The sequence below is a fragment of the Vicugna pacos genome, chromosome 18 (assembly GCF_048564905.1).
Source record: "Vicugna pacos chromosome 18, VicPac4, whole genome shotgun sequence".
Taxonomy (NCBI): Eukaryota; Metazoa; Chordata; class Mammalia; order Artiodactyla; family Camelidae; genus Vicugna; species Vicugna pacos.
In genome coordinates this window covers 6,650,161-6,675,123 of record NC_133004.1, presented here as the reverse complement: position 1 = coordinate 6,675,123, position 24,963 = coordinate 6,650,161, and the positions used below count along the sequence as shown (strand labels likewise).

The following is a 24,963-nucleotide window of genomic DNA, read 5'->3' as shown; positions in this document are numbered from 1 at the left end:
CATGGAGAGCAAAGGCCTAGAAATCACAGTTCCTTTAACTCTGCTACTAACTCAATAGGAGAGGAAATTCCTCACAGAGGGGACAGTGGAATCCCATGCATAAGACAGGATACACAGTACAAACTGCACTAGAATTGGGGGTGATTTCCATAGAAGAATTCTAAAGTTACAACATTGCTGAAAAACTATAAAAACACTGACAGACAGATTAAAACACACAGTCATATATATTATATAGAAACATATGAAGTCTGCTCCCATGTTGCATAGAAATACAAACATATTTGTTCATTTATGGGCACTGATTACTTTATCCCAGGTAGAATATTTCAACTAAAATAGATAATCAATAATACACTCCTCTTGTCAAAACTAGTTGATAAGTTACTCTGCTATGTATGCATAATGTGTCTAAGATAGATTTAAAATTAGTGAAAAAGATTTTTGTATGGTTTCTTGAACCCTTCTCAAAACACCAAGCTTAATTTTAAAATAAATCTGAGCAGTATTTCTATATGATCTTTTCCCTTGTGAAATGAACAACACAGTCTGTTGTCAAAATTCTTTCCTTACAATGATTCACGAGCACCGTATACTCACAAAACTGCTGGACAGCAAGGCACTATCCAGACACTGTGACAAATCAAATGAAACACAAGGAAGACAGTGACCCTATTCTGCAGGGCTTATAATCTGTTCCAACACCGGGTTTTTATTTGATTTGTTTGATTGGTTAGAAAAATAAAATCACTCAAGTACATTCTTCTTTGAGCATTATGTAAATCATGACTCTCTTTTTAGTTTCATGAGCAGGAAAGACTTGAGTATGAATTGATTAGAACAACTAGGCACAATCATCACTGGAGCCTGTGTAATAAATAAGTACATGAGATCTAAAATAAACCTACACAGATCTCTGCAAGGAAAATGAAGAGGTGAGTTCCCCAATGAGAAAACAAACAATCAAGAAATCAAAAAAGGAAAACTTTTTCATTAATGATTCCAGGCAGTAGTGGAGCATGGTGGTGAAGATCACAAATGCTGGGGACAAACATGAGGGTCTGAAATCCCACAGCACTGGGTAGCTGTGACACTGATATTTCAGTGAAATTTTCTGCACCTCAGTCTCCTATCCATAGACTGGGGACAACCACAGCACCCATCTCCTAGAACGGTCTTAAGAATTAAGTTATTTTTTATATAAAAGTTTAAATAAAATACCTCAGATTTTAAATATTACCCCAAAAGCTCAAGGAACAAAGAAAACAGTGATAAATTGGAGTTCATCAAATGTTAAAAATTTGCTTCAAAGGACACCATCCAGAAGGTGAAAAAACAACAGAGAGGAGAAAATTTTTTCAAATTATTTATCTGATTAAGTATTTGTATCTTCAAATAAAAGAAAAAACTCCTACAACTCAACAAGAAAAAGAGAACTCAATTAAAATGTGTATAAAGTATCTGAAAATGTATTTTTCAAAGAAAATATACAAATGGCCAATAAGCACAATCAAACGATGTTCAATATCATTAGCTGTAAAAGAAATCAAGTCAAAACCACTAGGAGAAACCACTTCACACTTACTACAATAGGTTATAATAAAAAAAATGTGTAACAAGCACTAATGAAGACACAGAGGAAGCGGAGAGCGCAGCCCTTGCTGGTGAGGATGTAACACAGTGTGGCCACTTTAGAAAACAGCCTGGCAGGTCCTCAGAGAGTTGAACATTTGGTTTATGAATGACCCAGCATTTCTGCTCTCTGGTCACACAAGTAAGAGAACTGAAAACAAATGTCCACATAAAAATTCCTACAGGAGTATTCACGGCGCCATTACTCTTCACAAACAAAAAGCAGAAACAACACAAACGACTATCACCTGATGAATGGGTAAACAGTAGGGCCCAGATATACAGTAGAATATAATTCAGCAATAGCAAAGCATAGATTACTGACCCAGGCCACAACCTGGAAAAACATTGAAAAAGTTACTCAGTGTGAAAGAAGTCAGTCACAATAGACAGTTCCATTTACATGAAATAACTTGTTTTACATGAAATGTCCAGCACAGGCAAATCCATAGAGAGAGAACAATGGCTGCCTGGGGCTGGGGGAGGATGAGTAAGATGGGAATGACTGCTTGTGCATACAGGGCTTCCTGTTGGGGGATGAAAATATTCTAAGATTGACTGCGATGCACAATTCTGGGCTTTGAGTAAAAACCGCTGCACATTTTACTGGGTGAATTGTATTAAAACTGTTAAGGACAAAAGCACCTAGGGCCAGAACCTTCAAATAGTAAATGCAAATTGCTAACTTTTATTACAGGAAGAAGAAACTGCCCTCAGCATGAAAGCAGGAGATCGGCAAATATGGGTTAACAGAATTGGACAAGAGCATTTCACTTGAAAGAGTTGCTGAGTGTACACGAAATATTCAGAAATAGGAAAATCAGCTTGACATCACGAAGAAGCATTCTGCTTCAAATGCAGATCAAGGATTCGGCAAGCCCAGCTGCTAGAAATAACCAGAGAAGAAACCTGGTTCTTACAACAAGCACCAGAGCCAACAAGGAAATGGTGGTGAGGAAAGCAGGCAGCCAAAAATCTGGAACAGTTTGCTACAAATAATTTCTCCACTGAAAATTCAAAAATAAAATGAAAGTGATGCAATGCTGAGCTGGCCTCACGTTAAAGGGCTTCCTCTGCTGCTCGACAGTTCTGTAACCCCGAATGAGAGACTCAGGAGAATCAGCATGGCTCCTGGCAGTCCCCAAGTGACTGCCCACCAGCACGTTTACCACCATCACATCTGCCAGGGTTGTATTGCAGAGAAGAGACCAACTTCTAAAAGGCACAGGAAATGTTTACCAGGGAAGAAAAGGCTGCTGTCAGTCCTGGGACAGAGGCAGTGTGAGCAGAGGCCAGAAGGCTGCAGGTGAACTGGAGCAGACCTGGGGCAGGAAGGGACCACGGAAGAGCAGATCTCAATTTTCTACTCTCTCTCCCTCGGGTAGGAGAGATAAAGCCTGCATCCTTCTCACCTGGAACTGTGGGTTCTGGCTGGCAGAAGTCTTACGTACAGGGAATGAATACTCAAGACTCTGTGGAAAAAGTCACGAAAGAGAGAGGGCGTAGGGACCCAACTCCACGAGCCTCTCAAATGCTCCCATATTTATTGTGTATAATCAAAGGAAAACGTCATTAACAGTTGTGTGATAGTAAGCAGGAACTTGGGGAAAGAAGGATGAGACAGAGATTGTAGAATCCACCATGAGTACAAAGGCTTAGTGTATCTTTAGGTAAGTCATGGGGTGAGGGGAATAAGATACATTCTTTAGACATGTGAATTACAAAGCAGACCACCAGACCAGCTAGGTCCTTGCTTGGGGGATAATAGAGTATCTAACTGCACACAAGCCCAGCCTTTATAGCTGTGGGCCTGGGTCATTGCTTTGCGATGAGCAGAGTGCTATCTAAAACATCATCTACGCAAGCAAAGCATTATCTCTGCTTTTTAAGGCAAGGAGACAGGAGTGAGGATGCACAGGCACTTGCTTGCAAAGCAGTTACTAAGCATACGTTTTCTTCTTAAATTTGACAGGCGGCTGGGGTCTGTTACAATTTGTTAACCCAATCATGGGCTCCCACATGGAACCATTATGGAGGACACCCTAAGGTGACAAATCCTGGCTCCAGGTCTTTTCCTGCCAGCTTCAGCCACTCTAGCAGAGTCTAGGCACATTCCTGAATAATGATCATACAGAACCACCCACACTGTTAACTCCTGGTGCTTGAAACTTAATTTTAGCTCTACACAACTTAACGTAGAAAAGTTTCAGAAATAAAAGATATTATATTTACTTTATATCTCATCATAGGACTGATTTTTCTGATTGCTCTAAGCTGCTTCTTCTTGGTAAAGCACCTAATTCTGCAGGTGAATTCAGTACTTTCTTTGGGCATAACTAGCCAGTTTGGGCTCGCTAACTTCTATTGGTCAAATACCGATACACTTAATTGATTTCATTGTTCATCAATTTCAGCTGGGAGCAGAGGGAGTGTCACTCTGTTCCTCAGCCCAACCTCAACTCTTTATCATCAGCAACTCAGGACTCCGGAAACCAAAAAAAGCTTTTGTTTCCCTTCTACAGTTTCAACAAACCCAACAGGATACATAAGCCTGGAGAAAGAATTCAACACAAATGTTAAAACAAAAATCAATAAACCTGAAGCAACTCCATCTCCGAATCATGATACACAATGACATGAGATTAAGTGTGTCAGGCCCAAAGCATGGGTGAGCCTGACCACCTGATTTCTATTCTTCAAAGGAAGGAAAGTTTTCCTATTTTTTATTATCACTCTGTCATTGTTTCTGATTAAGCCAAAAACTAGTGTATGAAATAATTAAGCATTGAAATAACAGATTTTTGTTGTATCAATTACAGAAGGCATTCAGAGGTGTTAGGAAAAACCACCTCTGTAAAAAATGCAAAATTTCTTCCACTGTGAAGAACACGTATACAAAATGCAACAGAGAATTCAAGCTCTTGTGGAGAGGAGCAAAAGCCACAGAATCAAAGCAAAGTCATTACTATGAGTCAACTCAAAATTCACTGGACAATCATGTTCAATGCATTCAATGAAATTTAAAGGCATACTGCAAACCATACACTTAATGATCTGCAGGCTAAAGGAAGAATTTCTCTCTTTAACAGACAAGAGTAATCAATAGGGTGCCCCACCAAACAAGGACCAAAGAACAATCAGGTTTTTAACAGTTATGATAAATCAGCATTTTCTAAAGATCAAAATCCAGAAATTTTAAACATTCATTCACACCACATTGAAACAAGCACTTAAAAAAAAAAAAGAAAATAAGCACATAGAACATGTACATAGATCAATGAGAATTTCTTGAGACGCTGGAAGAAACAGGCTATAGTCTTTTACTTGAGAAATAAAACTACTTTTAAAGATAAATGCTAAAACACATTTCATCATTCATGTTGCCTTGAAAAATCTGAGGCACTTGTATCTGATTAGAAAAGCAATTCTGAGTAATAGTGTGTTACAATTCAGAGCCAGTTTGCTTTAGAAGAAAAGAGAAAAGAAAAGTTACTGTTTCTCATATACTGCACAAAGTGTGAAGTGTCTCCCTGCCTCTTTCTCCTTCTGTTTTCTAAGCTCATGCTTCCCAACCCTTCTGAAACAAGTATGAGAACCTCTTATTCCCGCCAATATGCCAAATGACAAAAGAAAATCAATTTATTTGTGTAAGTATATGCTTAAACCTTGAACTGGAAGAGAAAGATATCAGAAGTCTATATGGAACTTATTTCTACATTCCTGAAATCACACACACAAACGTTCACACAGACACAGACACAGACACATACCCCCTGGATTACTGGGAAATTCACAAACTTAGGATTTCCATCTTCTAGAAGATAACTTTGTAGTTAGTTTAAAATACAAAACTGTCAGCTTTGGAAAGCCTTGATCACCTGCTAAACCATCCAAATATCAAAGAGACCCAATTAGCCTTCTCGGTAGAATGTAATTTCCCATGATGGCAAAACATACCCTAAAAAGTCCTGGATCTAAGTCTCGTGTTTATCACTAGCTATGATCGTTTTTAAGCACATTAACAGATTCAGAAACGTATGTCTCAAGAGCATTTATTCTTATTGAAATAGTATACGTGTTCATTTGCCTATACAGAGACCAGGTCCCATCATGGAGTTTAAGAGCTATTTTGTGTATTGCAATATTTATTTTTAAGTGCAGAAAAGGAGGGTGGGTATTACTCAGTTGTAGAGCACCTGCATAGCATTCACAATGTCCTGGCTTCAGTCCCCAGTACCTCAAAAAAAAAAAAATAAAATAAGGGCATATTTAAAAATGAGTAAAGTTATAAAAAAAATGCAGACTAAAAACCACTGCAATCTAGGAGACACAATTACAATAAAAAAAAAAACAAGAGTTTCTGTCAATTATTGGCTATTTGCCAATCGCAGAGACAACCAGAAATCACACCTGATAACCATCACGTGTGATTCTCAGCAACCCTACTAAGTAGACACGGATGAGAAACCAGGCTCTGCAGATGAGGAGACGGAGCTCAGAGGAGCCGGGGACGCTGAACGTCCTGCTTCCCGTGACACCACATCAGACCAGGGCAAGCGCTGACGGAGCTGCAATGAGGGGACACCCAGCTGCATGGAACCTTGGGGCACTGGGGAGTCCCAGAAAACACTAAAAACTGTTCAGTGAAAAACCAGCTCAAATATAATACACTGTGCCACATTCTTTAAACAGGGAACATGAGTGAGACCTTTTTGATGCCTCCGTGTCCTTTTTGCCATCGTCAGTTACTTGCCCTCACAGCGTGACCAGTGATGAACTGGACCCCATATGAAGCGCACTCAGATGGCAGAGCATTTGAAGCTGGTTTATGAAGTTTGTAAGACTCTGTCTGTGCCTCACACTGGCGGTCATCCATCACTTCTCACCGGTGTGGACGTACCACCTGAAATCACTCCTTTCTGCTTTTTAAAATCCCTTCATCTACTCCAGACTTTTCAACAGCAAAGAAGCAGCTAAACCACAGACAGTGGACAGCTTTTCACCAAATTTCTTGAACAGCCCATCGGACTACCTGGAAGCCCTTTACTTTTATTAAACCCACTTCCAGGTACTTCATCATTTTCGGATTGGTGGACTTGGCCTCTGACTGAGCTACTCAGAGAGCTCCCAGCCTCACATCCGTGAGAGGACCCTGCTGTTGGGAGAAATCAGTGAGAAAGGCGTACATCCCCCAGTCATGTCTGCATGGCTAGAAGTGCCACAACGTGCTAAAAATTTATACCATCATAACCTCTGGGCTCCCATGGACTGGTTTCACATTAACCAAACTCATGAGACACTGATGCAAGAAAACCAGAAATTTAACTTATTAATGTAACAGAAGATGTGAAACTATGAACCAGACTGCAATATCAGAGTTCAACCATGAGTATATGTTCTCCTCCACGGCCCAAACACGGGCAGGCAGTCACATGGCAAGTGTGGACAGAAGCAGAGCAGGAAGGATTTCTAGATGAATTCAATGGACTAAATTTCTGTTATACCAACAGATCTGCTGCCTGGAAAACAATTAATTCTAATCACGGTGCACTCTTCGTGGACAGTTGCCGAGACACGACTGTGAGCACCTGTGTAACTCTCCTTTCCCTGTCCTTTCTGGGCTAATTGATGCACAGACGTACAGAAATCGAGGGATGCAGATACATCTAAACACCCAAAGCCCATTCTGGGAGCCACAATACCATACAGCCAGGGTTAAAATACTTGCTCTGCCACTTACTAGTTCTGTGACCTTGGTCAACTTACCCTCTGTGTGCCTCAATTTCCACACTGTAAAACTGGGATAACAATCAAACCTTCCTTACTCGCTTGTTGAGAAGATTGAAGGATTCATTTCTGTAAAACGCTCAGAAAAGAATGTAGCACATTTTGGGTGCTCAACAAATGTCAAATTAATATTACAGTGGTTTACAAGTCTCCTTCCTAATCATCTTCTGTGTTTCCTGGCTAGACTAATACCCAAAGGATATTCTTATTTCTCCTTTTATAAACTCATGGGATGCACCCTTCTGTTCCATCCCACCACCTGTTTAAACTGATGGAAGGGATACCTCCTCCCCACTCCTCTGGGCCATGCAGAGTGCTACTCCCTTCACAGCCCTGACGCCTGGCCCACAGCTAGCCCTCCTCACATTAACAGATTGAGTTGTGATTCCAGGGAGACAAGCAGGGCATGTGAAACCCTTCCTTTCCCTCCAGTGTTGACTACCCTAGGGAAGCACCCTGGATGCTCAGCTGCATTGCAGAACAGCCCTGTGCATGATGGGGCACATTCTCTCAAGGGAAGGCTTGCTGTGGCCCAGAGATACCTGGGACAGGGTGAGTCTCTACTTCTGGGACACAGTATCATGACACTCATTTATCCACAGCCCTGAAGTTCATGGAGAACGTGGCTTCATCAGTAACAAAGAAGACATTTATCACCTGCCTACTCTTTTGTGTCATCTCTCAGTTGGCTGCTGGAGACAACATGTGTATAAGTATTGGTTCCCCTTAGGCCCCAACATATATGAAGTAACAAAAATTTCTGTGGCTTAACGTTGGTCCAGGGCGACTGTGTAACAGTTCTGACTCTGCTGATGCTAAATTATGGGTGTAGGAATTATGGAACCTCCTCAAATATCTTTCATCATAAAATCAGCTTTTCTTATTTTCTTGTTTCTTTGTAATTACCAAAGACTATAAAATGATGGCTGCACAGAAAACAGCAGCTAAAGTTTATGAGCTCTCTTGACATACCCACTGTGGTAAACACGTTACATAATTACTAATTCTCACAATTCTACAAAGCAGATATGAGTGTCCCCTTCTCACAGACGAGGGGAAAACTCAGAACGAGCTGACTCAGGATCACGTGGTTCAGTGTCAGCACGTGCAGGCAAACCCAAGTCAAGAAACTACACCCCATCATATATGTACCTAATCAACTCCCACCAATTAACACACAGCGGCGGGGTCAATACTCAGGGAACTCAACACACTTTTCAGCTTTATGGTGCTCCAGAGGCAGCTTCTAGCTGTTTTAAAATATCCCGGCTCACTGGTTTCTAACACTAGAAGAAAAGCCCGATTTTGCCATTGTTTGCACAGCAAGTCTGAAATGTTCACAGCGAGATAAAAGAATAAAACTATGATATAAGCAGAAAAAATTTTCCAGGTAGAAAGACATAATGGACGTTGTGCTATTCTGAAGCATTAAGCAAAGGAATCAAAATAAAATCACATTGTTTAAGCCTTATTTTACAAACAGAAAAATTAAGACTGTAAAAAGTTGCAACAGCGCCACCTATGGCTAAAAAGACCTTCCAGGTTGCCGGGAAACATGCAACACAAAAATTGACTGTAAGATGAGAAACGAGAATCAGATAACTAGAAGCTTATGTAGCATATACTGCACTTTGCTTCGGGGGGATGGAGGGGTATTCAGTATTTAATCTGATATTGCTAATACTCCTAAATATAAACAAAAGACATAGGCTCATGGAAGCTCATCTTAGAAGAGGAAAGAATCCAGTCCAGCCACTTCATTTTACACCAGGGGAGACTGAGACCTGAGATCTGTCCTCCTGGCAATCAGCAGCAAAGCTCTCCTAGGTCTCATGTCTTGCACTGTAGTAAAAACCAACAGAACTGTACTACGCCTATATTCATAAAAGTCACGTCTGTATTTTTCCAACAGTAGGTAATCTAAGTATCTTGCAAAATACTTCTCAAAGAGCCAGGAAATCATAGAAGGGTATTGAAATACAAAAACATTTATTTACATATTAAAACAGCATGAGCTTTATTCTCTCTATTAAAAAAGTGACATGTCAAATCAAAATTTTGAAATTTTAAAACCTGAAAAGAGTGCAGAAAAAAATCAAAATTTTCTTTAGTCACAAAAGAGAGGAGCTTATTCCCTGATAATAATCAATGTGGATTTTTCTAAACTTAATGGTTCTGGTCAGAATCCCGAGAAATTAAATGTCTGATGGATGGTTACACGGCAACATGAATTCTGAGCTGTAACAATACACATTCTGTGTAAATAATCTTCAAGGTCGTCTGCTTAAGGCAATTTAAGTAGTCCCTGTCTCACTAGAATGACACAGATTTCATTAAAGCTTCATACTGAACTTAAAAAAAAACAATCCTAGTTACTTTAAGCCATATTAATGTATATCATATATATACATATTGAATATGCATCAGAAATAAGCTACCCTTTTTAGTATTCAGAGTTGATACTTCTAAACTATCAGTCACTGTGACAGCACATTTTTATTAAGCACCTCTACAGTGCTTTGTATACAAGGCGTCCAGCTCTCACAGTCAGACAAGGTAAACCATATTACTCAAATTTCACAAATGACGAAATATACTTAAGCCATGTAAACAACTAAGATATTCATCATCAGGAAAGAAAAGAGTAAGGATTTTACTTACAATACTCACTGACAAAGTTTTCATTCATACTAAGACTACATAAAACAAATTCAGTGTTTGGAAATTTTTCAGTAAATAAGCACCACTAGAAAAAACAAGTAACATCATTAGCAACAGTTGGACTTTCAAAGACCACTTCTCTCTTGCACAATAATTATTTTAAATGTTTTGTTTTTAGTTCTCACAAAGCACTAAATTAAAAAAATTTTACCTTTAAAGTCATTACCTGAGAATAAAACATTTGTGAAAATGTACAATTTTAATTTATGCCACTATGCCTCTCATTCTCACTGGTGTCTCTCCTTTGAAGACCTCATCAGGCTGAGATAGCTAAAATCGGTCATTTATGGGCTCACAGGAGTTCGGGAAAACACTCAACGGGAAGCTGATTAGAGGAGCAATTGAGAATTCATCCTGTGCAGCCTGGATTCCAGCATCGAGCTAGCCACCGCCAGCTGCGTGTGATTTGGGGCAAGCTGACTCATCTCTCAATCCCTCAGCTACAAAAAAGGAGACACTGATACCTACAATCAAACACTTGCTATGAAGTAAAACATGAGCAAAGCATTTTAGCCTCAGTTAGGAGTCCACTCACAGCGAGTTTTGTCATTATGATGATGAGGATGGCTGTTAACAAATTAAGCTCGACCAAACAGGAGAAATCACCTTAAAGGAGAAACATTCTAAGTCCATGAGCATTTCCTTTTGGATGGACTGCAGAATATTCTATAGATTTTTTTTAATAAACCAAATTTTGTCCATTAATTGTAGATTTACAGGTTCATGGACAAGTCTCCAGAAAAATAATTAGAGGCCTCTAACCTCTGAAAATTAAGATGTAAATTTTAAAAAAAATCAGGGAAGAGATTATACCTCATTTGGGAGAGTATGTACTTAGCATGCATGAGGCCCTCAGTTCAGTCCCCAGTAACTCCATCTAAAAACTTTGTTTTTTAAGAAATAGAGAATTAAAGCAAAAGGATGGAGGAATACGGAAATTTTTAGAGACTCATCTCAGATTTAAGATGGGGAAGAAACCATCCAATTCTCAGAAGAAATCTTGAGGACTATGTAAACTGGATCTGAGATGTCTAGTCTTTTAACATTATTCATGAAATCATATTACCAAGTCTTAAAACTACCTGATAACCCACAGTGGTGATACTGATCATAACAGCTACCATCACGTATCGAGCTCCGGCTAGGACTGCTCTGTTCTGACATCTCTGCCCCTAAGGCCTCACCAGGCGGAGAGCACTAAATTCGGTCATTTATGAGCATCTCGTGTAAGCCCTCCATTTGTGCTTCTCACTCTCCCCTCACCAGCTCCTCTGAGGGAAGCACTGTTATCATCTTCCCCACCCGCAGATAAGGCCACTGAGGCACAGACACTAAACCCGTTCCAGGCCACATTGGAATTAAAGGACGTCTGTATTTCTGCTGTTTTGCTTTTGACAAAGGAATCTGAGATATCAATTCAAAGCAGACTGTTAAATAATCAAGTCTGTCAGGTCTTCACCTCAAAGAGCAGATACTATAAATTCCTGTTGTAGGATGAGGCTGCCGCCACAAACTGACTCAGCTTGAAATTAATATCCAAGATGAAGCAGCGGATACACGTAAATATTCACGATTGTCAAGTCTGCCCACGGGTCTGGGCCCTTCACTGCCTGAAAGGGGGTGAAATCCCCACCCGTGTCTGGGAGGGAAGCGCGGCTCTTCCCGGGCTCACCCAGGCTTCATAGGCTATTTACCCCCACAGACTAGCCTCAACGGTTAAAAGCTCTCAAGATTTTTACACCAGGCAAAACTGAAAGACATTTCTGCAGATGGAGCAATTTCTCAGGCTTAAATTTATTTGCCTACACTCAGCCAGAGGGAGAAAAGAAACAGGACTCTACAAAGTCTCTGACCCTCACCACTCACAGGAGTAGAATGACCACAGCAGAAGATGGCCCTTCACATTGCAGGATGTGAACAAAATAAAGATGACCCAACAACAGGCACTCCCAGACACAGCGCTCAGCAGTCTTCTGCACACTCACGGTTGTGCAGCCCTCAACACCTTCTATTTCCAGAACACTTCATCAGCCCAAAAGAATCCCCCTATCACTAGCATTCACCCCGTAATCCCCCTCCACCCAGCCCCTTCCAACCATCACCTGCTCTCTGCCTCTGCATGTGCCTTTTCTGGGCATTTCAGATCACTGAAATCAACAATATGTGGCCATTTGTGTCTGCTTCCTTTCAATTAACATGCTGTTAGCAAGGCTTGTATATTTTGAAGTGACATCAGCATCTCTTTATTTATTTTTTTTTTTTTGGAAACGTTAAAGATTATTAGAAGGTGGTAAGTACTATTAAAAAGAGTAGAATGGAGCATAAGTGATTGGGTTTCAAAGGGAAAAGTGTGGGTTGAACAGTCAGGGTGGACTTCCCAAAACAGGTGGCCTTTTTCATTTTCCTCTTTTTTTTTTCTTTTTTATTCACTCTTACGTGTGAATAATGTTCCACTACATGGAGATACTACATTCTGTTCATCCATTCAGCAGCTATGTATGGACGAGGTCCAGAAGAATGAGTGTAAGGGATGACTAGCATGGATGGCATTTAAGCAAAGGGCAAAATGTGCTTTCAAAAAAAAGCCAACAAACAGAGGCACAAGGAAATTCAGTGCGTTTCTGAGCAAAGTGCTTGCTTGCTTCGGCAGGACTACCGTGCAGGGCTGGGGCGGATATTGGCAGGAATCACGGTGAGGGAGTCACCTGAGAAGACACCCCACTGCAAGCAGCTCAGGCAATCCTCCTCCCTCATCCTGTATTGTTAGAGAAATGTTTCTAGCTTACTCTTATTTCAATTAATAGCATTTAACTGCACGTCTGATCATCACCATCAGACCACATTACCTCCAAGTCACAGAAAATCATTCACTGACCGGAGCAGCACCAGGACATAATGGTGATGGATTAGGGAGTCCTGCAGCATTCCAGCCTGCAGGCACAAACCCCACATGTGCCCTGGTGATGTCCAGAAAATAAAATGCATGGAAATATCTCACTGCTGGAACACGACATCTGCCCTCAAATTGCCCGAAAATCATCCTGGCAAAGCACTACTCAACCTTCTCAGTACAAAAAAAAAAAAAAGCTAAGAAGGCAAATTTAGGCTCTTCCATTGAAAACCAGCAACCATCACTGCCAGTATCTGAGCTGGAATGCTCCTGACTTCGAAAACCACTGCGCAGTTTCTTTTCAAACGTGAAACTTATATATATATACCACGTAGATGATATTGCAGTAGGATTTTTCTTTTCAAAATTTCCAGTTGCAACATTAGCACAAGAAAGTTTATGTTTAGGCTTTAAAAAAAATCAATTATCCTCCATTTTCTTAATTTTGAACTTATTATTATTTTATAAATGGAGCTATGGTGCGTATTTAAAACCTTTTGATTTCTGAAAACAAGACCTTTATCACCTCACTATTTCAGAGCAAACTTTAACGATTCTTTGAGAGGTGGGGCCTGGGGTGCTCACTAACAGCTCTTTAAATACTGACAAGGATGTGCTATTAAGTAATGCAAAGGCTCTAACTCCACATTAGCTCAGAAAGCAAAGAAACCACACCAAAGACTTCCTTAATTATTTTATATATTCCTATTCTTTTGAATACTAAAGCTCTTAAAACATATGATTTTTTTTGAAAAAGACAACAGCTGTAATAATTTTCCTCTCACCAAGAAAGCAATCTTTATCAGGAATAAAAACCCCTATGGAAATCGAAATGACAGGACGTTTCTAACTAAGTGAACATCCAGATCTGAACACAAACCTAAATCCTATCAGATCTCACTTGAAGGAGCTCTACAAAGGCCTGGGCAACCCTGGAGATTAGCTCTTTTGTTCCAAATGTTGGCTGAGCTAAGATCATCACACTAGGCAGGGAAGGAGAGAAGAGGAATGTCCACCTGGCAGCCTCCATCAGTTTTCTTCCAGCAACAAGGTGCCTCTAGGGCAGCCCCGCTAACAAGTCCCCCATAAGGAAAGCCGGCATCCACACTGCCCCTGCCGTCCCCAAGTAGCCCCGAAGCCCATATCCCAGCCTGTGAATGGTCTTCAAATGATCCCCCAGTTGGTGCCATCCTCCACCTCTTTCCCGCTACACACACACACAAAGCCACGACAGCCTTCCCAAAGCACAAATTTGATTACATCAACCCCACTTCAAACAGTTCAGAGGCTCCCTGGTAGAGTTCTAGCCCCACCCCAGACCCTGCTTGCCCAGCCTCATCTCAGTACATAGGACCCCAGTGACCTCAGGAGCCCCCTGACCTGCTCCTACTTCCCACTTGCCTCCAGGTTCATTTTGACTGTTTCCCAAGGAAGCCTTCCCTCCCTCCAACCTCCACAATTTGTTTCTCTCTTCCTAGAACATTCTAGGCTAAGTCAACTTCTGACAATGCTAAGCTCTCAAGAAGCAAATACATTTTGCTTATTTATGTGGCTACACTCTCTCTCCCCTAGACTCACTGAAGTGCACGTGTTATGAATAAATGAATGACGGGTTGGATCTCAAAGGGACAGACATACCTGCTCTCGCCCGTCCCGACCCTTTTGTCTGTAGTATATCAGAAGCAACACCAGAAGTACCTTTCCTGAGGGTCACATCTGTTGACACCCTTCACTGCCTACTGTGTCAGTTCTAGTAAAACTCAACTTCTTCCAAAGCCCTACATCCCGGACTCTCTCCAGTGTCCTCCCCAGCAGGGGCTCCCTCCACCCTGGACCGCACAGGGCACTCTCCCCGGGTCCCCACGCCAAAAGCCTCCAGGCCTCTGCCCGGGCTGCACCTGCGACCTGAGCCACATTCTTGACTCCTTCTCTTGGCTGACTCTTACTCTGTCCTCACAACTGAATGTACAGCCCATTTCTTCCAGGAAGTCCTCTCTGATAATGTCCTTTAGGTCTTGACTGGGCTCTATCTATAGCAGCAGTACATGGTGACCAACTGGGTGTTTGCCCGCTCCTTTGAGACCACGAACACTTGGGAACCACGTGGGAAGGTGTGAGAGATTACAAGACAGGTGGGGGAAGCAAAAAGCAGAAATCACAGCCCAAGTCCCAAATTCAAGGATACTTTCTCAGAAAAAAGTATAAACTATTTCACACGTGTGCAATTTGGCTACTATTTTTGTGGCTTGTGGACAGCAAGAACTTGGTGTTCTAGCCCAAAACCCAGGTTACATGCAAAGAAATGTATATATTCTTATCCAAAGGAAACCAGAGCTGCTCAACAACAGTTTTCAGTTAGAACTGAAAGGAAATTTGATAAAGGCAATCTCTCTCTCTCTCTTCTTTCTTTTCTGGAATCATATAATTTTAGAAGTATTTGCGTGACTAACAGACGTCTACAGCCCGTGATTCTGCACTGAAGTGTATGGGGCTTAGGAAGCCCAGATTACATTCACTCTGTAAATGCAATCACACCAACACACTGATAGGTGCCGTGAGTGGTGGAGCTGATGTTCCAAAGCAGGCAACCTTATTCGGTAAGAGAACTCTAAATAGAAAGTAAGAAATGCAATGTCCTGTACTCAATTTCATTTGCTATATGGGCCATTAACTGATAGTATATTTTGACTAATGAAACCCAAAAATAAATTGTCAACGTCGATTTTCTTCATCTGACCGTTTTATGCTAACATCAGATATTAAACTCTCACTCCATATGGAAAGCTCAGGCCTATGCTGCAGCACAGTTACATCCCGAGGAAGAAAGCCGACCAAGGGAGAACTGGAGAGTTTCCCTTCAGAAGCTGCAAAGTCTGGTTTTGCACCTGTACACCATTTGCAACCACGTCATCATCAAAGGAGTTAGACGTTACCTCTCTGGGGCGAAAATCACTGCGTGTTTCAGAACCATCAAAGAATGCTGAGCTTTGTGAAACAGTCCAGAGGCGCTTAAATCATACTTTTCCTGAAAGGCTCCAAATCTGACCCACTTCACCATTCCAGGTATAACAGGGAAGTACTGGAAACAGTAGAGAGAACATGCCCTTGAATTCTGACAAGGCCCTGCTTGAATCCTGCTACAGCATTTACTAGTCGCTAAATGGACCAATTCTTTAACCCCTCTGAGAAGGCTTCCCAATCCCCAAAAGGGGGCTGTCAGCGCCCACCTGGGAGGCATGGATGTGAATGCAACACGCAAGTAGGGCGGCCGACTGGTACCTGACACGGGGCCTGGCTAGTTTCCCTCCGCTGCCCTTTTCCCCCTTTAAACTTGCACTGTTCCCCCGGTAACGATCAAGCCCCCGGAACAGAATGCCCGTATCTTCTGTGTATCCCTGGATACATGCCTTACCCTTAGGAGGCCAGAAAAACAACTGCCTCCTCCCAAGTCACTAACAATGTTCTTAAGAGTCTGGGTATTTTTAACTCTATTTTTCAGGGAGACTATTCCAGAATTTTGCAAGCACCATTCTCCAGGTTGGCTCCCCTCCCAGTGCCCATCCCTTCTCACCTCAGATCCTCTGTCTGACTGCCTTCTGTTCATGGGAAAGCGAGTCCGGTAAGGTGGGGCTCCCTAGACCTCCCTCCCTCCCTCACAGGTGATTGTGACTAACTTCTCCCCATTCCTCACTGCAACTCTAGCATCTGAGGAGTCTACACTCCCGTACCCTGCAGACTCTGCACCTTCCCAAGACGCACACGTGGCCACGACCCTCCCTTCAGATTTCTTCCTGGCTGGCCCTGCCCAGCCCCTGGCCCCTTAAGGATAACTGGCATTGCTTTGAAAATGGCAAACGCCACTGACTGACACACCAAAGCTGTATGGTCTGGGCTTTCCTCCAACCAAGACACAGCCCTGCCCCCACTCAGCCTCAGTCTGCAGCTCTCGAGATGATCTAATTCACATGCAAGGCTGTGAACACCAGCTAAGAATGACGACTCCCAACGTGTATCTCTAGTCCGGCTCCTTCACCTGAGCCCCAGGCTCATCGACCGGAGTGCCTCTTTGAAGTCCTAATTTGGATGACAAATGGCATCTTAAAAATGCCTCATGTCCACCATTTACTCTAGAATTCCATTCCTGGCAGGTATCTCCCAGACTCCCCATTTTAGTAACAGCCCCAGCACCCACCGAGGTGTCTGAGGTCACATTCAATTTCCACTGTTCCCTCCCCCAGGCCCTGCCCTGGAATCAGTCCTGTTATTTCCATCAATAAGCCCATCTCAACTGTAGTTCTGTAGGGACCATGGCCGGAAACACACAAGCTCACAGCATGGTGCACTAACAGTCCTCCGTAGGGTGCTCCCTGGAAGGGGAGGCATCTCCTGCCGCTGTTCACCTCAGAAGGCAGTGGATTCTCACACAGGATGTCCAGGAGAAGGGACTCAAGGTTCTCCCATGGTCTGAGCTTTGAAGGGCCCGAGGTCTGGGGGAGCTCCTAATTAGCAGACACACTTGCCAATGAGCAGATGAGGATGGGGGAACCCACGCAAGGCTGTTATCACTTCAACTCATGGGCTCTCAGGAGCCACGGGAAAGGCCTGTGTCCAGTGTACAGCCCAGCAATCACAGATCCCAGCCTGCATTTGCCAACCCGGACAGCCTAGACTCCATCTACTTGCGACACTTACTTCTGTTCTGTTCCCCACCCAGAATGTGATGGACTCATTCAGATATTCTGGCCTGTCTCAAGCGAGACAAGTTCAGTGAAAAATGAAGTGTCCACATTTAGACCAAAGCATGAAAGGAGAAACAAGGCCTCATGTTCAGCATGATGGTGGTGGCCAAACCCTTACACTGGGTGAGATGAACCATGGTGAGGGTGAGAATCCAGGGTCCTAGGTCGGCCAAATCATCTTCCTTCATGGTTGTCTGGGGTGTTGGAGACTGACTACCACAAACTAACGACACGGCTGTCAGTGGTGGATGTCAGCTGCAACAGAAACGGATTCAACTCTTTACTGCCAACATGGGTTAAAAGTAAAGGCCGGGGCAGGGAGGTCTGCACGGCTGCTGAGGCAAACCACAGACCCAGCTCTGAATGCCCACTGGCTGGAGCAGAGAGGAAGCTACGGCCCTTTTAGCTGTCCCTGTGTCCAACAGATCCAGGTGAGCCAGCTACTTAGGAGAAGGTCATGTTGTCCTGATACCCAGAAAAACCAGCCTCGTAAAGGGAACAAATAGTGTCATGGATTTTAGACCCAATTCTGCCCCTTTATGAAGGCAAAGTAAAGTAAATGGCACGGGGAAGTTGAATGCAAAAAAACAAAATTAAAGAACCAAACGGTGACCGCTTTCTCCAACAGCGTCCCCTGCAGCTGTCACCTCCGTGGCGGCCACTTCCTCACCAGTGACCGCCGGCCAGGAAGCGCCGTCACACACGTCACACAGCGACAGCCAGGAACCGCGTGCCGAGCACGTTTGTGTAAAAGCAGGAATCGAGCAAAATGCTGCAGAGTTTGACCTTACAAGTTTAAATACTCCATGAAAAGAATCCCTGAGCAGCCGACAAAATCAATTCGCATCTTACTTCTTCAAAACAATCAAACAAATTTAATAAGGGCACATTTGTCACCAAATAAAAGGAGGACCAAACATGTTCCTCAAAAGCAAGGATTTCAACAGGTATCAAACACCAGTGGGTGATGGGCTAACAAAGCAAATATTCCAAAAAATTAGAAAATAAAAAATGACTAAGATAATAGATGGATCAAAACAGCTGTTAAGTTGTTGCTTTTTAAAGTGATGGAGACTGTACGGAGGGCAATCTGGCTATTTCCAATGCAGGGTGTGCACAGCCCACATTTTCAGATGCAACAACATGCTCACTGGGCAGTACAAGTGAAAAAGGAGTAAAGAAAAAGGAAAAGAGGAACAAGAGAAAATTAGAATCACACAAGAACAAAAATGATTTTGACTGCATGTACAAGAATTTATGTGAGTGTGTGAGGCCAGGGACACGGGGATGGTGAGGCCCAACCTCACCTCCTGCTCAAGGGAAAGCAGGGGCCTGAGGGGAGCGGCGCTGCCGGGGGACCACAACGTGTTCAGCTCCCCTAACCAAAATTCGACCTACAAGCGTCTAGGCAGCTTTTGAGCTACAAATTGTTGTCGCATTTCAGTCTGGACCGTTTTACTCACTTCCACCAAGAGTAGCAGGAGAGAATGAGGCTCTGCTCCTGCACCAAAGCATTGTTTAAAAAATTAATGACTGTGGAATAGTAAAAGAAACAATGGAGTAAAAGTGACTGGAGGAGAATGTGCTTGACCCTAGCTCACTGGCCGCGTTATCTCAATGACGTTCAGATGCTGGCTGAGCCCTTATGGTACCACAATAGACAGACCCACAAGGAGGCAGGTTTAATGCGCTGAACCACTGTGGGCTAAGTACACATCCGGCTACTCCGCCAAGTCCCAAGGGCAGACTTCAAAAGGCAAAAACAAGCTGGCATTCTCTGGTGGGTCTGCAGACTCAGAGACAAGCATTTGTTGAGCAAAAATGTCACCAGTGCCTCCTATGACAAAAGAAGTGGCACTGGCGTGGGGGCTGGGGCAGGGCTCCAGGCTTCCACTGCTCACTCACCACTCTGTCCAGGGGGAGAAGGTGGTCCCTGCTTAGGTTTCGCTGATGCACCTACCTTGACTAATGTCTGGGGCCTCAGCAGGAGTTGACAGGTGAGGTGAACAGAGCCAGACTCTGTGTAGCACGGTGCTGGGAGCTATGCCCTCAGCAGTGCCCAGGCTCCTAAACATGTCAACTCATCTCCAAGAAGCAGATGGGGAGTGCGGGCATGTAGATGACAGGGCCCTGTGAGGACAAGTACAGATCATGGCCACGACATGCCTCTCCTCTTCCTTAAGCCATAGAGGTATTTCCGGGGAGGAACAGAAATTTCATCCAGAGCCTGCTAGGTGGGCTCTCGCAGGTGGGACTAGTGTCCCCTGTGCTTCTCACTCACAGGGCTGGTCTAGACATTCTTTTTATTAATTCTCTAGCATCTTCTCCTCCAACTTACCAACAACCAGAAAGTAGGATCTGATCTTAGGTAAGTTCAAGAATCACAGAGCACCACCTCCAAAGCGGGCCCGGTAGCACATGCCAGGTCTTCTGACCGCCACCTGTGGGACCACCATGAGCCCTCTCCAGACTCAAGGACCGAGGCCGTAGGCCGGGGGGACACAGCATCCCTCACTCACCCCAGCAAAGGGGGACCACTTCTCGGCAAAGGCATCTCACCCTCTTCAGCCCGAGGGACAACACGATAGATATATGGGGAAACAGAGCAGAAGGTGGGGGGTAGGCAGCCCAGAAGAGCTCATTTGTACTTCCGAGGCAAAGTGGGGCCATTGACTTAATCACAGGGACAAAGTGGGAATGAACATTTCCCTGCTCTGTCCCATACACCGTGATACGCCTTTCCCTGCATAAGGAGTTCATTAGGAAGTCCCTGGCGGTGTTTCTGATGTCCTAACTTGGCATGGTGGCTGTCGGGCAGGAAGAGACGGCCTGAGCTGAAAAGGTTCTGGGCCTGGGAGGCAGGTGACAGCGGCTCCAGCCGCAGCTCAACCAGCGCCTCGTTCTGCCTCTCGGGGCTCAGCATCTCATCTATAAGCAAAGGGATGAGCATGTACCAGGACAGGCTGCCCAACAGAAATGAAATGAGAGCCATGTAAAGAAAGTTTCCCAGTTGCCACGTTTAAAATTTGAAACAAAGAAACAAACCAACAAACAAAAAACAAATACTAGAATGTGATTTTAAGAACAGATCTTACTTAATCTACTGTATGTAAAATACTATTATTTTGACATGTAATCAATATAGGAAGTAAAGAGATAGTTTATGTACTTTTACTAGACAAGCCTCAGCGTCTGATGTGCATTTGACCTACAGCACATCTCAGCTGAGTCCAGCCTCCTCCCCAGTGCTCCTAGCATCAGTGGCTTTGGCTACTTTATTGGACAGCAACTCCAGGGGTCCCACCATGGTCCTGGCTGTAAAGCGGGAGTAAGTGTCCACACTAACCCTAAAAGGATCTCTCTGAAATAAAGGCGGATTCACTTTGAAATGTCTGGAAACCGGCGGGCTGCACCTCCCTCCCCCCTTGGCTACAAGATTGACTACTTCCTTGCTGATCCATTTCTGGATGTAGGGAAGCAATCCAGCACACAGCCAAGGTGGACTGGCTTCCAGGTAAACTTACCTGCTGTCTGTGTCCAGTCCCATGAAGTCCTCCTTCTCAAACGGGATGCAGGGGAGGGGGATCTTGTCCCCAGAATTCTTGGGGCCACCATCCAGCCACTTGGACTTGAGCAAGATGAAGAGTGACTCAGTGAAGTCCTCGATCCTCTTCTCCACCACCCTGCAGTACTCTTAGATTGAAGGCAACGTCGGTGCGCGTCTGCTCGGCTACCTCCCCATGCTGCACAAAGACAAAAAGCTGAGGGTCATTAAGCGATGTACCATACAGCTCCTCTGCATGTGGAGCTTCTCGAAGGCCTTGGCAGAGAGATATTCGGTAATGGTGACAAGGCCCACGACCTTGGGGTGTTTCTGGAAGACGCTCCACCGATTCTCGGGCACATAGCGGTGCCTGTAGTGGATACAGAGTGTCCACTGGGAGCCACAAGGGCTGATATGGCTCACCGAGGTGAGTAGCTGATAGATGCAAAAGAAATTCTCCTCTGAGATGATCTCTATGGATTGGACCACAACGGGACGGGTCTGGTGGTACTCAGCACACTGCACGTAGTCAGGGATGCTCATGTTGCAGGCCCTGCCGAGAGGGGAGAGGAGATCGAGGTACATTCTCTGCTGTGTGCTACGGGCCCATCTGGGTTGCGGTGACCTGGTGTGTACCAGCCAGAAGACAAAGGAAGCCAAAGCAAATCCAAGGGTACAGTTTGTCCTCAGAGTCTGCATATGGCTACTGTAGCTCGATCACATTACCCAGCTTTTGGTCTAGGCTTCCTGCCTCTGCAGAGAAAGGTCATTTCTTATTTTCTATTTCCAAGCACCTAGCAAGGCCCTGATGCAAAGTCACTGCTCAAAAATGCTGAATAAATAAATGAACAAAGGAAATGCTTCCCCAACCCCCTTCAGCAGAATATAAAGAAAAGGACCACAGTAGGATCAAAAGATCTGGATTCCTATTCAATTTATTTGAACTCCTAAGCTTCATAATAATGGATAAGAAAACTTGCCTTGGGGTAGAGGGTACTGTTCATTGGTAGAGCATACGCTTAGCATGTACGAGGTCCTGGGTTCAAACCCCAGTACCTCATTTTAAAAATGAAACAAGTAAATACACCTAATTACCCAACTGAAAAAGTATTTTTTAATTCAAAAGTCAAAAAACACCTTGCAATTGACACAACATTGTAAACTTGACTATACTTCAATTAAAAAAAAAAGCCTTGCCTTACAAGAATATATCTGGATTACGGATGTTTGAAAATTTAAAATGCATAGGGTACCACCTGCATAAAAGGAGGTGACTGTACACATGTTCTATCCCTCCTTTATGAGTTATACTTCCTTTGGGGGGGTTATAACCTCTCAGAGCTAATTTTCTCAGATTAAAAAATATAAACATTACCTGATTCTCAGTACTGCTGAAGAATCAGATAACTCTATGAAAGCATCTGACCCACAGAGTTTTCTCAATAAATGTTTGTTGAATGAATGAATAAACAAGCAAAGTGAATGCTGCTCCCTGCCACAAACCATCATAATGGTACTGCCTGGAAATCCCAAGCCCACGTTCACCCGACTCTGCATTAACAATGTGGGTGACCTGGACAGGACTGTGTGCTTCTCGAAGCCCCAGTTTAATCGTGAATAGAAATAAGGGCAATAACACAAACCTCAAATTGTTAGTGAGTCAGTAATGAATTGTACCCCAACACTGCAAGATGGAACCATTAAGAAAACTGGGCAAAGAGTCCATAGGCCCTCTCCATATAATCTCTTACTACCACATGGGAATCTACATTACATCTCAAAATTAAAAGTCTAATATTTTAAAGAGGTTATCGAGGTTAGGTGAGCTCACTGTCTCAAATAAGGAACACACAGTACAAATAGGACAATGCCCAGCTCATGAGATACACTCAGTTAACATTCCGACTGAGCCCACTAGTCCCTCCAACTTCAGAGCAAGAGGATGGGTCCTCGTGGCAACAGGCCACAGCACCTGAATCTAACAAAGCTAATGGTGTCCACTTAAAAGAGCCCCTGTCACCACCCTTGTTCTAATTTTCTATTTGTAATTTTTTTCTTATCATTAAATTGGAACTCCAAATTGCATAGAATTCTTACCAGATATCATGATGGCAGCCCTTCAAAACCTGACCACAGAGATCATGATGGCAGCCCTTCTTGGTGAAACAATAAAATGAAAAGCCATTTCCACAAGACCTCTGTGTAAATCTACTAGGGAACTTCATCCTGGACTGAGGAAGAGGACTGGGGAGTAGGGGGTAAACTGGGACACGGAGAAATATGGGCCACCTGTCACACAATGGACTTTAGACTCACCCTCACCCTCCAGGAACGTCTAAATACACACAGACAGAGTGCTATGGACAAGAATTTTTTTTAAACAAATCCCTGAATCCCTAGCAGGTCTTGTTTCTACCGAGACACAAATGTCTTATTTGTATAATGTTTCACAGAAGCCTTAAAATATTATCACCCCAACTTGACACATCAAGAAACTGAGGTAGAGAAGTTTATCACATTCTACAAGATTAGAGAGAGGCCACGTCAGACACCGTATTTAAATCCAAGTCCCTGCTCCGTTGCTCACACAAGAAAGTGTGACATACTGCCCCTTTCCTGCCCTCTCCCTGCAATAAATCTCTGAAGAGTCTTTTCTGTGTCACCTGCAATCAAAATCACATCAATTTTTCACAAAGAGCTATGTCACTCCTTGGAGGACATACCAAAATCTAAAGGGTTGGGTTGAGAGGAGATATTTGCATTTTCTGTTTCTCAAAGGAAACATGGCTTTAAAAGAAACTGAAAAGTATTTATCTAGTCTAAGCGCTCATTGTGCACAGAAAGAAACGGAGGCTCAGAGGAGAAGAGGAAAGGGCGTTATTAACAAATATTGCCTCAGTGCAGCACCAAGCCAGCCCTGGGCACTTCTGGGGGAGGATCTGGAAGGCCCAGGAGAATGAGTGTTAGAAAATAGAAAGAGAAGAAGAATATAAGGCCCCGTCTCTACACCACCATACCATGAATTTCCACCAAATTACCCAGTATGGGTGCAGCCAATATTAAGGTTGTCTAAACAGGTTATTGAAACCTGGAATTCTCAACCATAGTGGAAATTCCAGCATTTACTGTGCTTTTTTCCCAGTTCAATCATCAATTCAGTGGGCACTCTGTACCAGGGACTACACGAGACCTGGAGTTCTCCCAAATAAAGATCTCTATTACCACGTGTGCAAACCACATAAAGGCCACCAGAAGAAAAGCGCCCACAGATAAGATGGAATTACTGAAACTGAAAGCAGCCAAAGAGCATATATTACTAGGAAAAATGGTGCTCCTATAAATGGACTCATGGACATAGAAAGCAAACTGTATTTAGCAGGCAGGAAAGGAGGGATTAACAGATACAAATTAGTAAATATAAAATAAATGACAAGGACCTGCTATATAACACAGGGAACTATATTCAATTTCTTGTAATGAGTTATACTAAAAACAATCTAAAACATATATATACATATGCATATGTTTATAACTGAATCTCTGCTGTACACCTGAAACTAACATTGTAAATTGACTACACTTAAATAAAAAATAATTTAAAAAATAAGTAAAAATAAAAGCAACGCCATTAAGAAAAAATAAAAGAACAC

At 43.3% G+C, this 24,963-nt stretch overlaps 2 protein-coding genes across 2 annotated transcripts in view; both read right to left on the bottom strand.

Moving 5' to 3' along the window:
* The window catches only part of LOC140686882 (trafficking protein particle complex subunit 9-like), a 592,436-nt gene that overhangs the window by 142,999 nt on the left and 424,474 nt on the right, over nucleotides 1-24,963 (bottom strand). The window contains exon 4 of the mRNA XM_072942047.1: nucleotides 21,294-21,512. Coding sequence (XP_072798148.1) covers nucleotides 21,294-21,512 — 219 coding nt within the window. The remainder of the gene's footprint in view (nucleotides 1-21,293; nucleotides 21,513-24,963) is intronic.
* The window catches only part of LOC140686901 (trafficking protein particle complex subunit 9-like), a 548,774-nt gene that overhangs the window by 488,618 nt on the left and 35,193 nt on the right, over nucleotides 1-24,963 (bottom strand). The window lies entirely within an intron of this gene.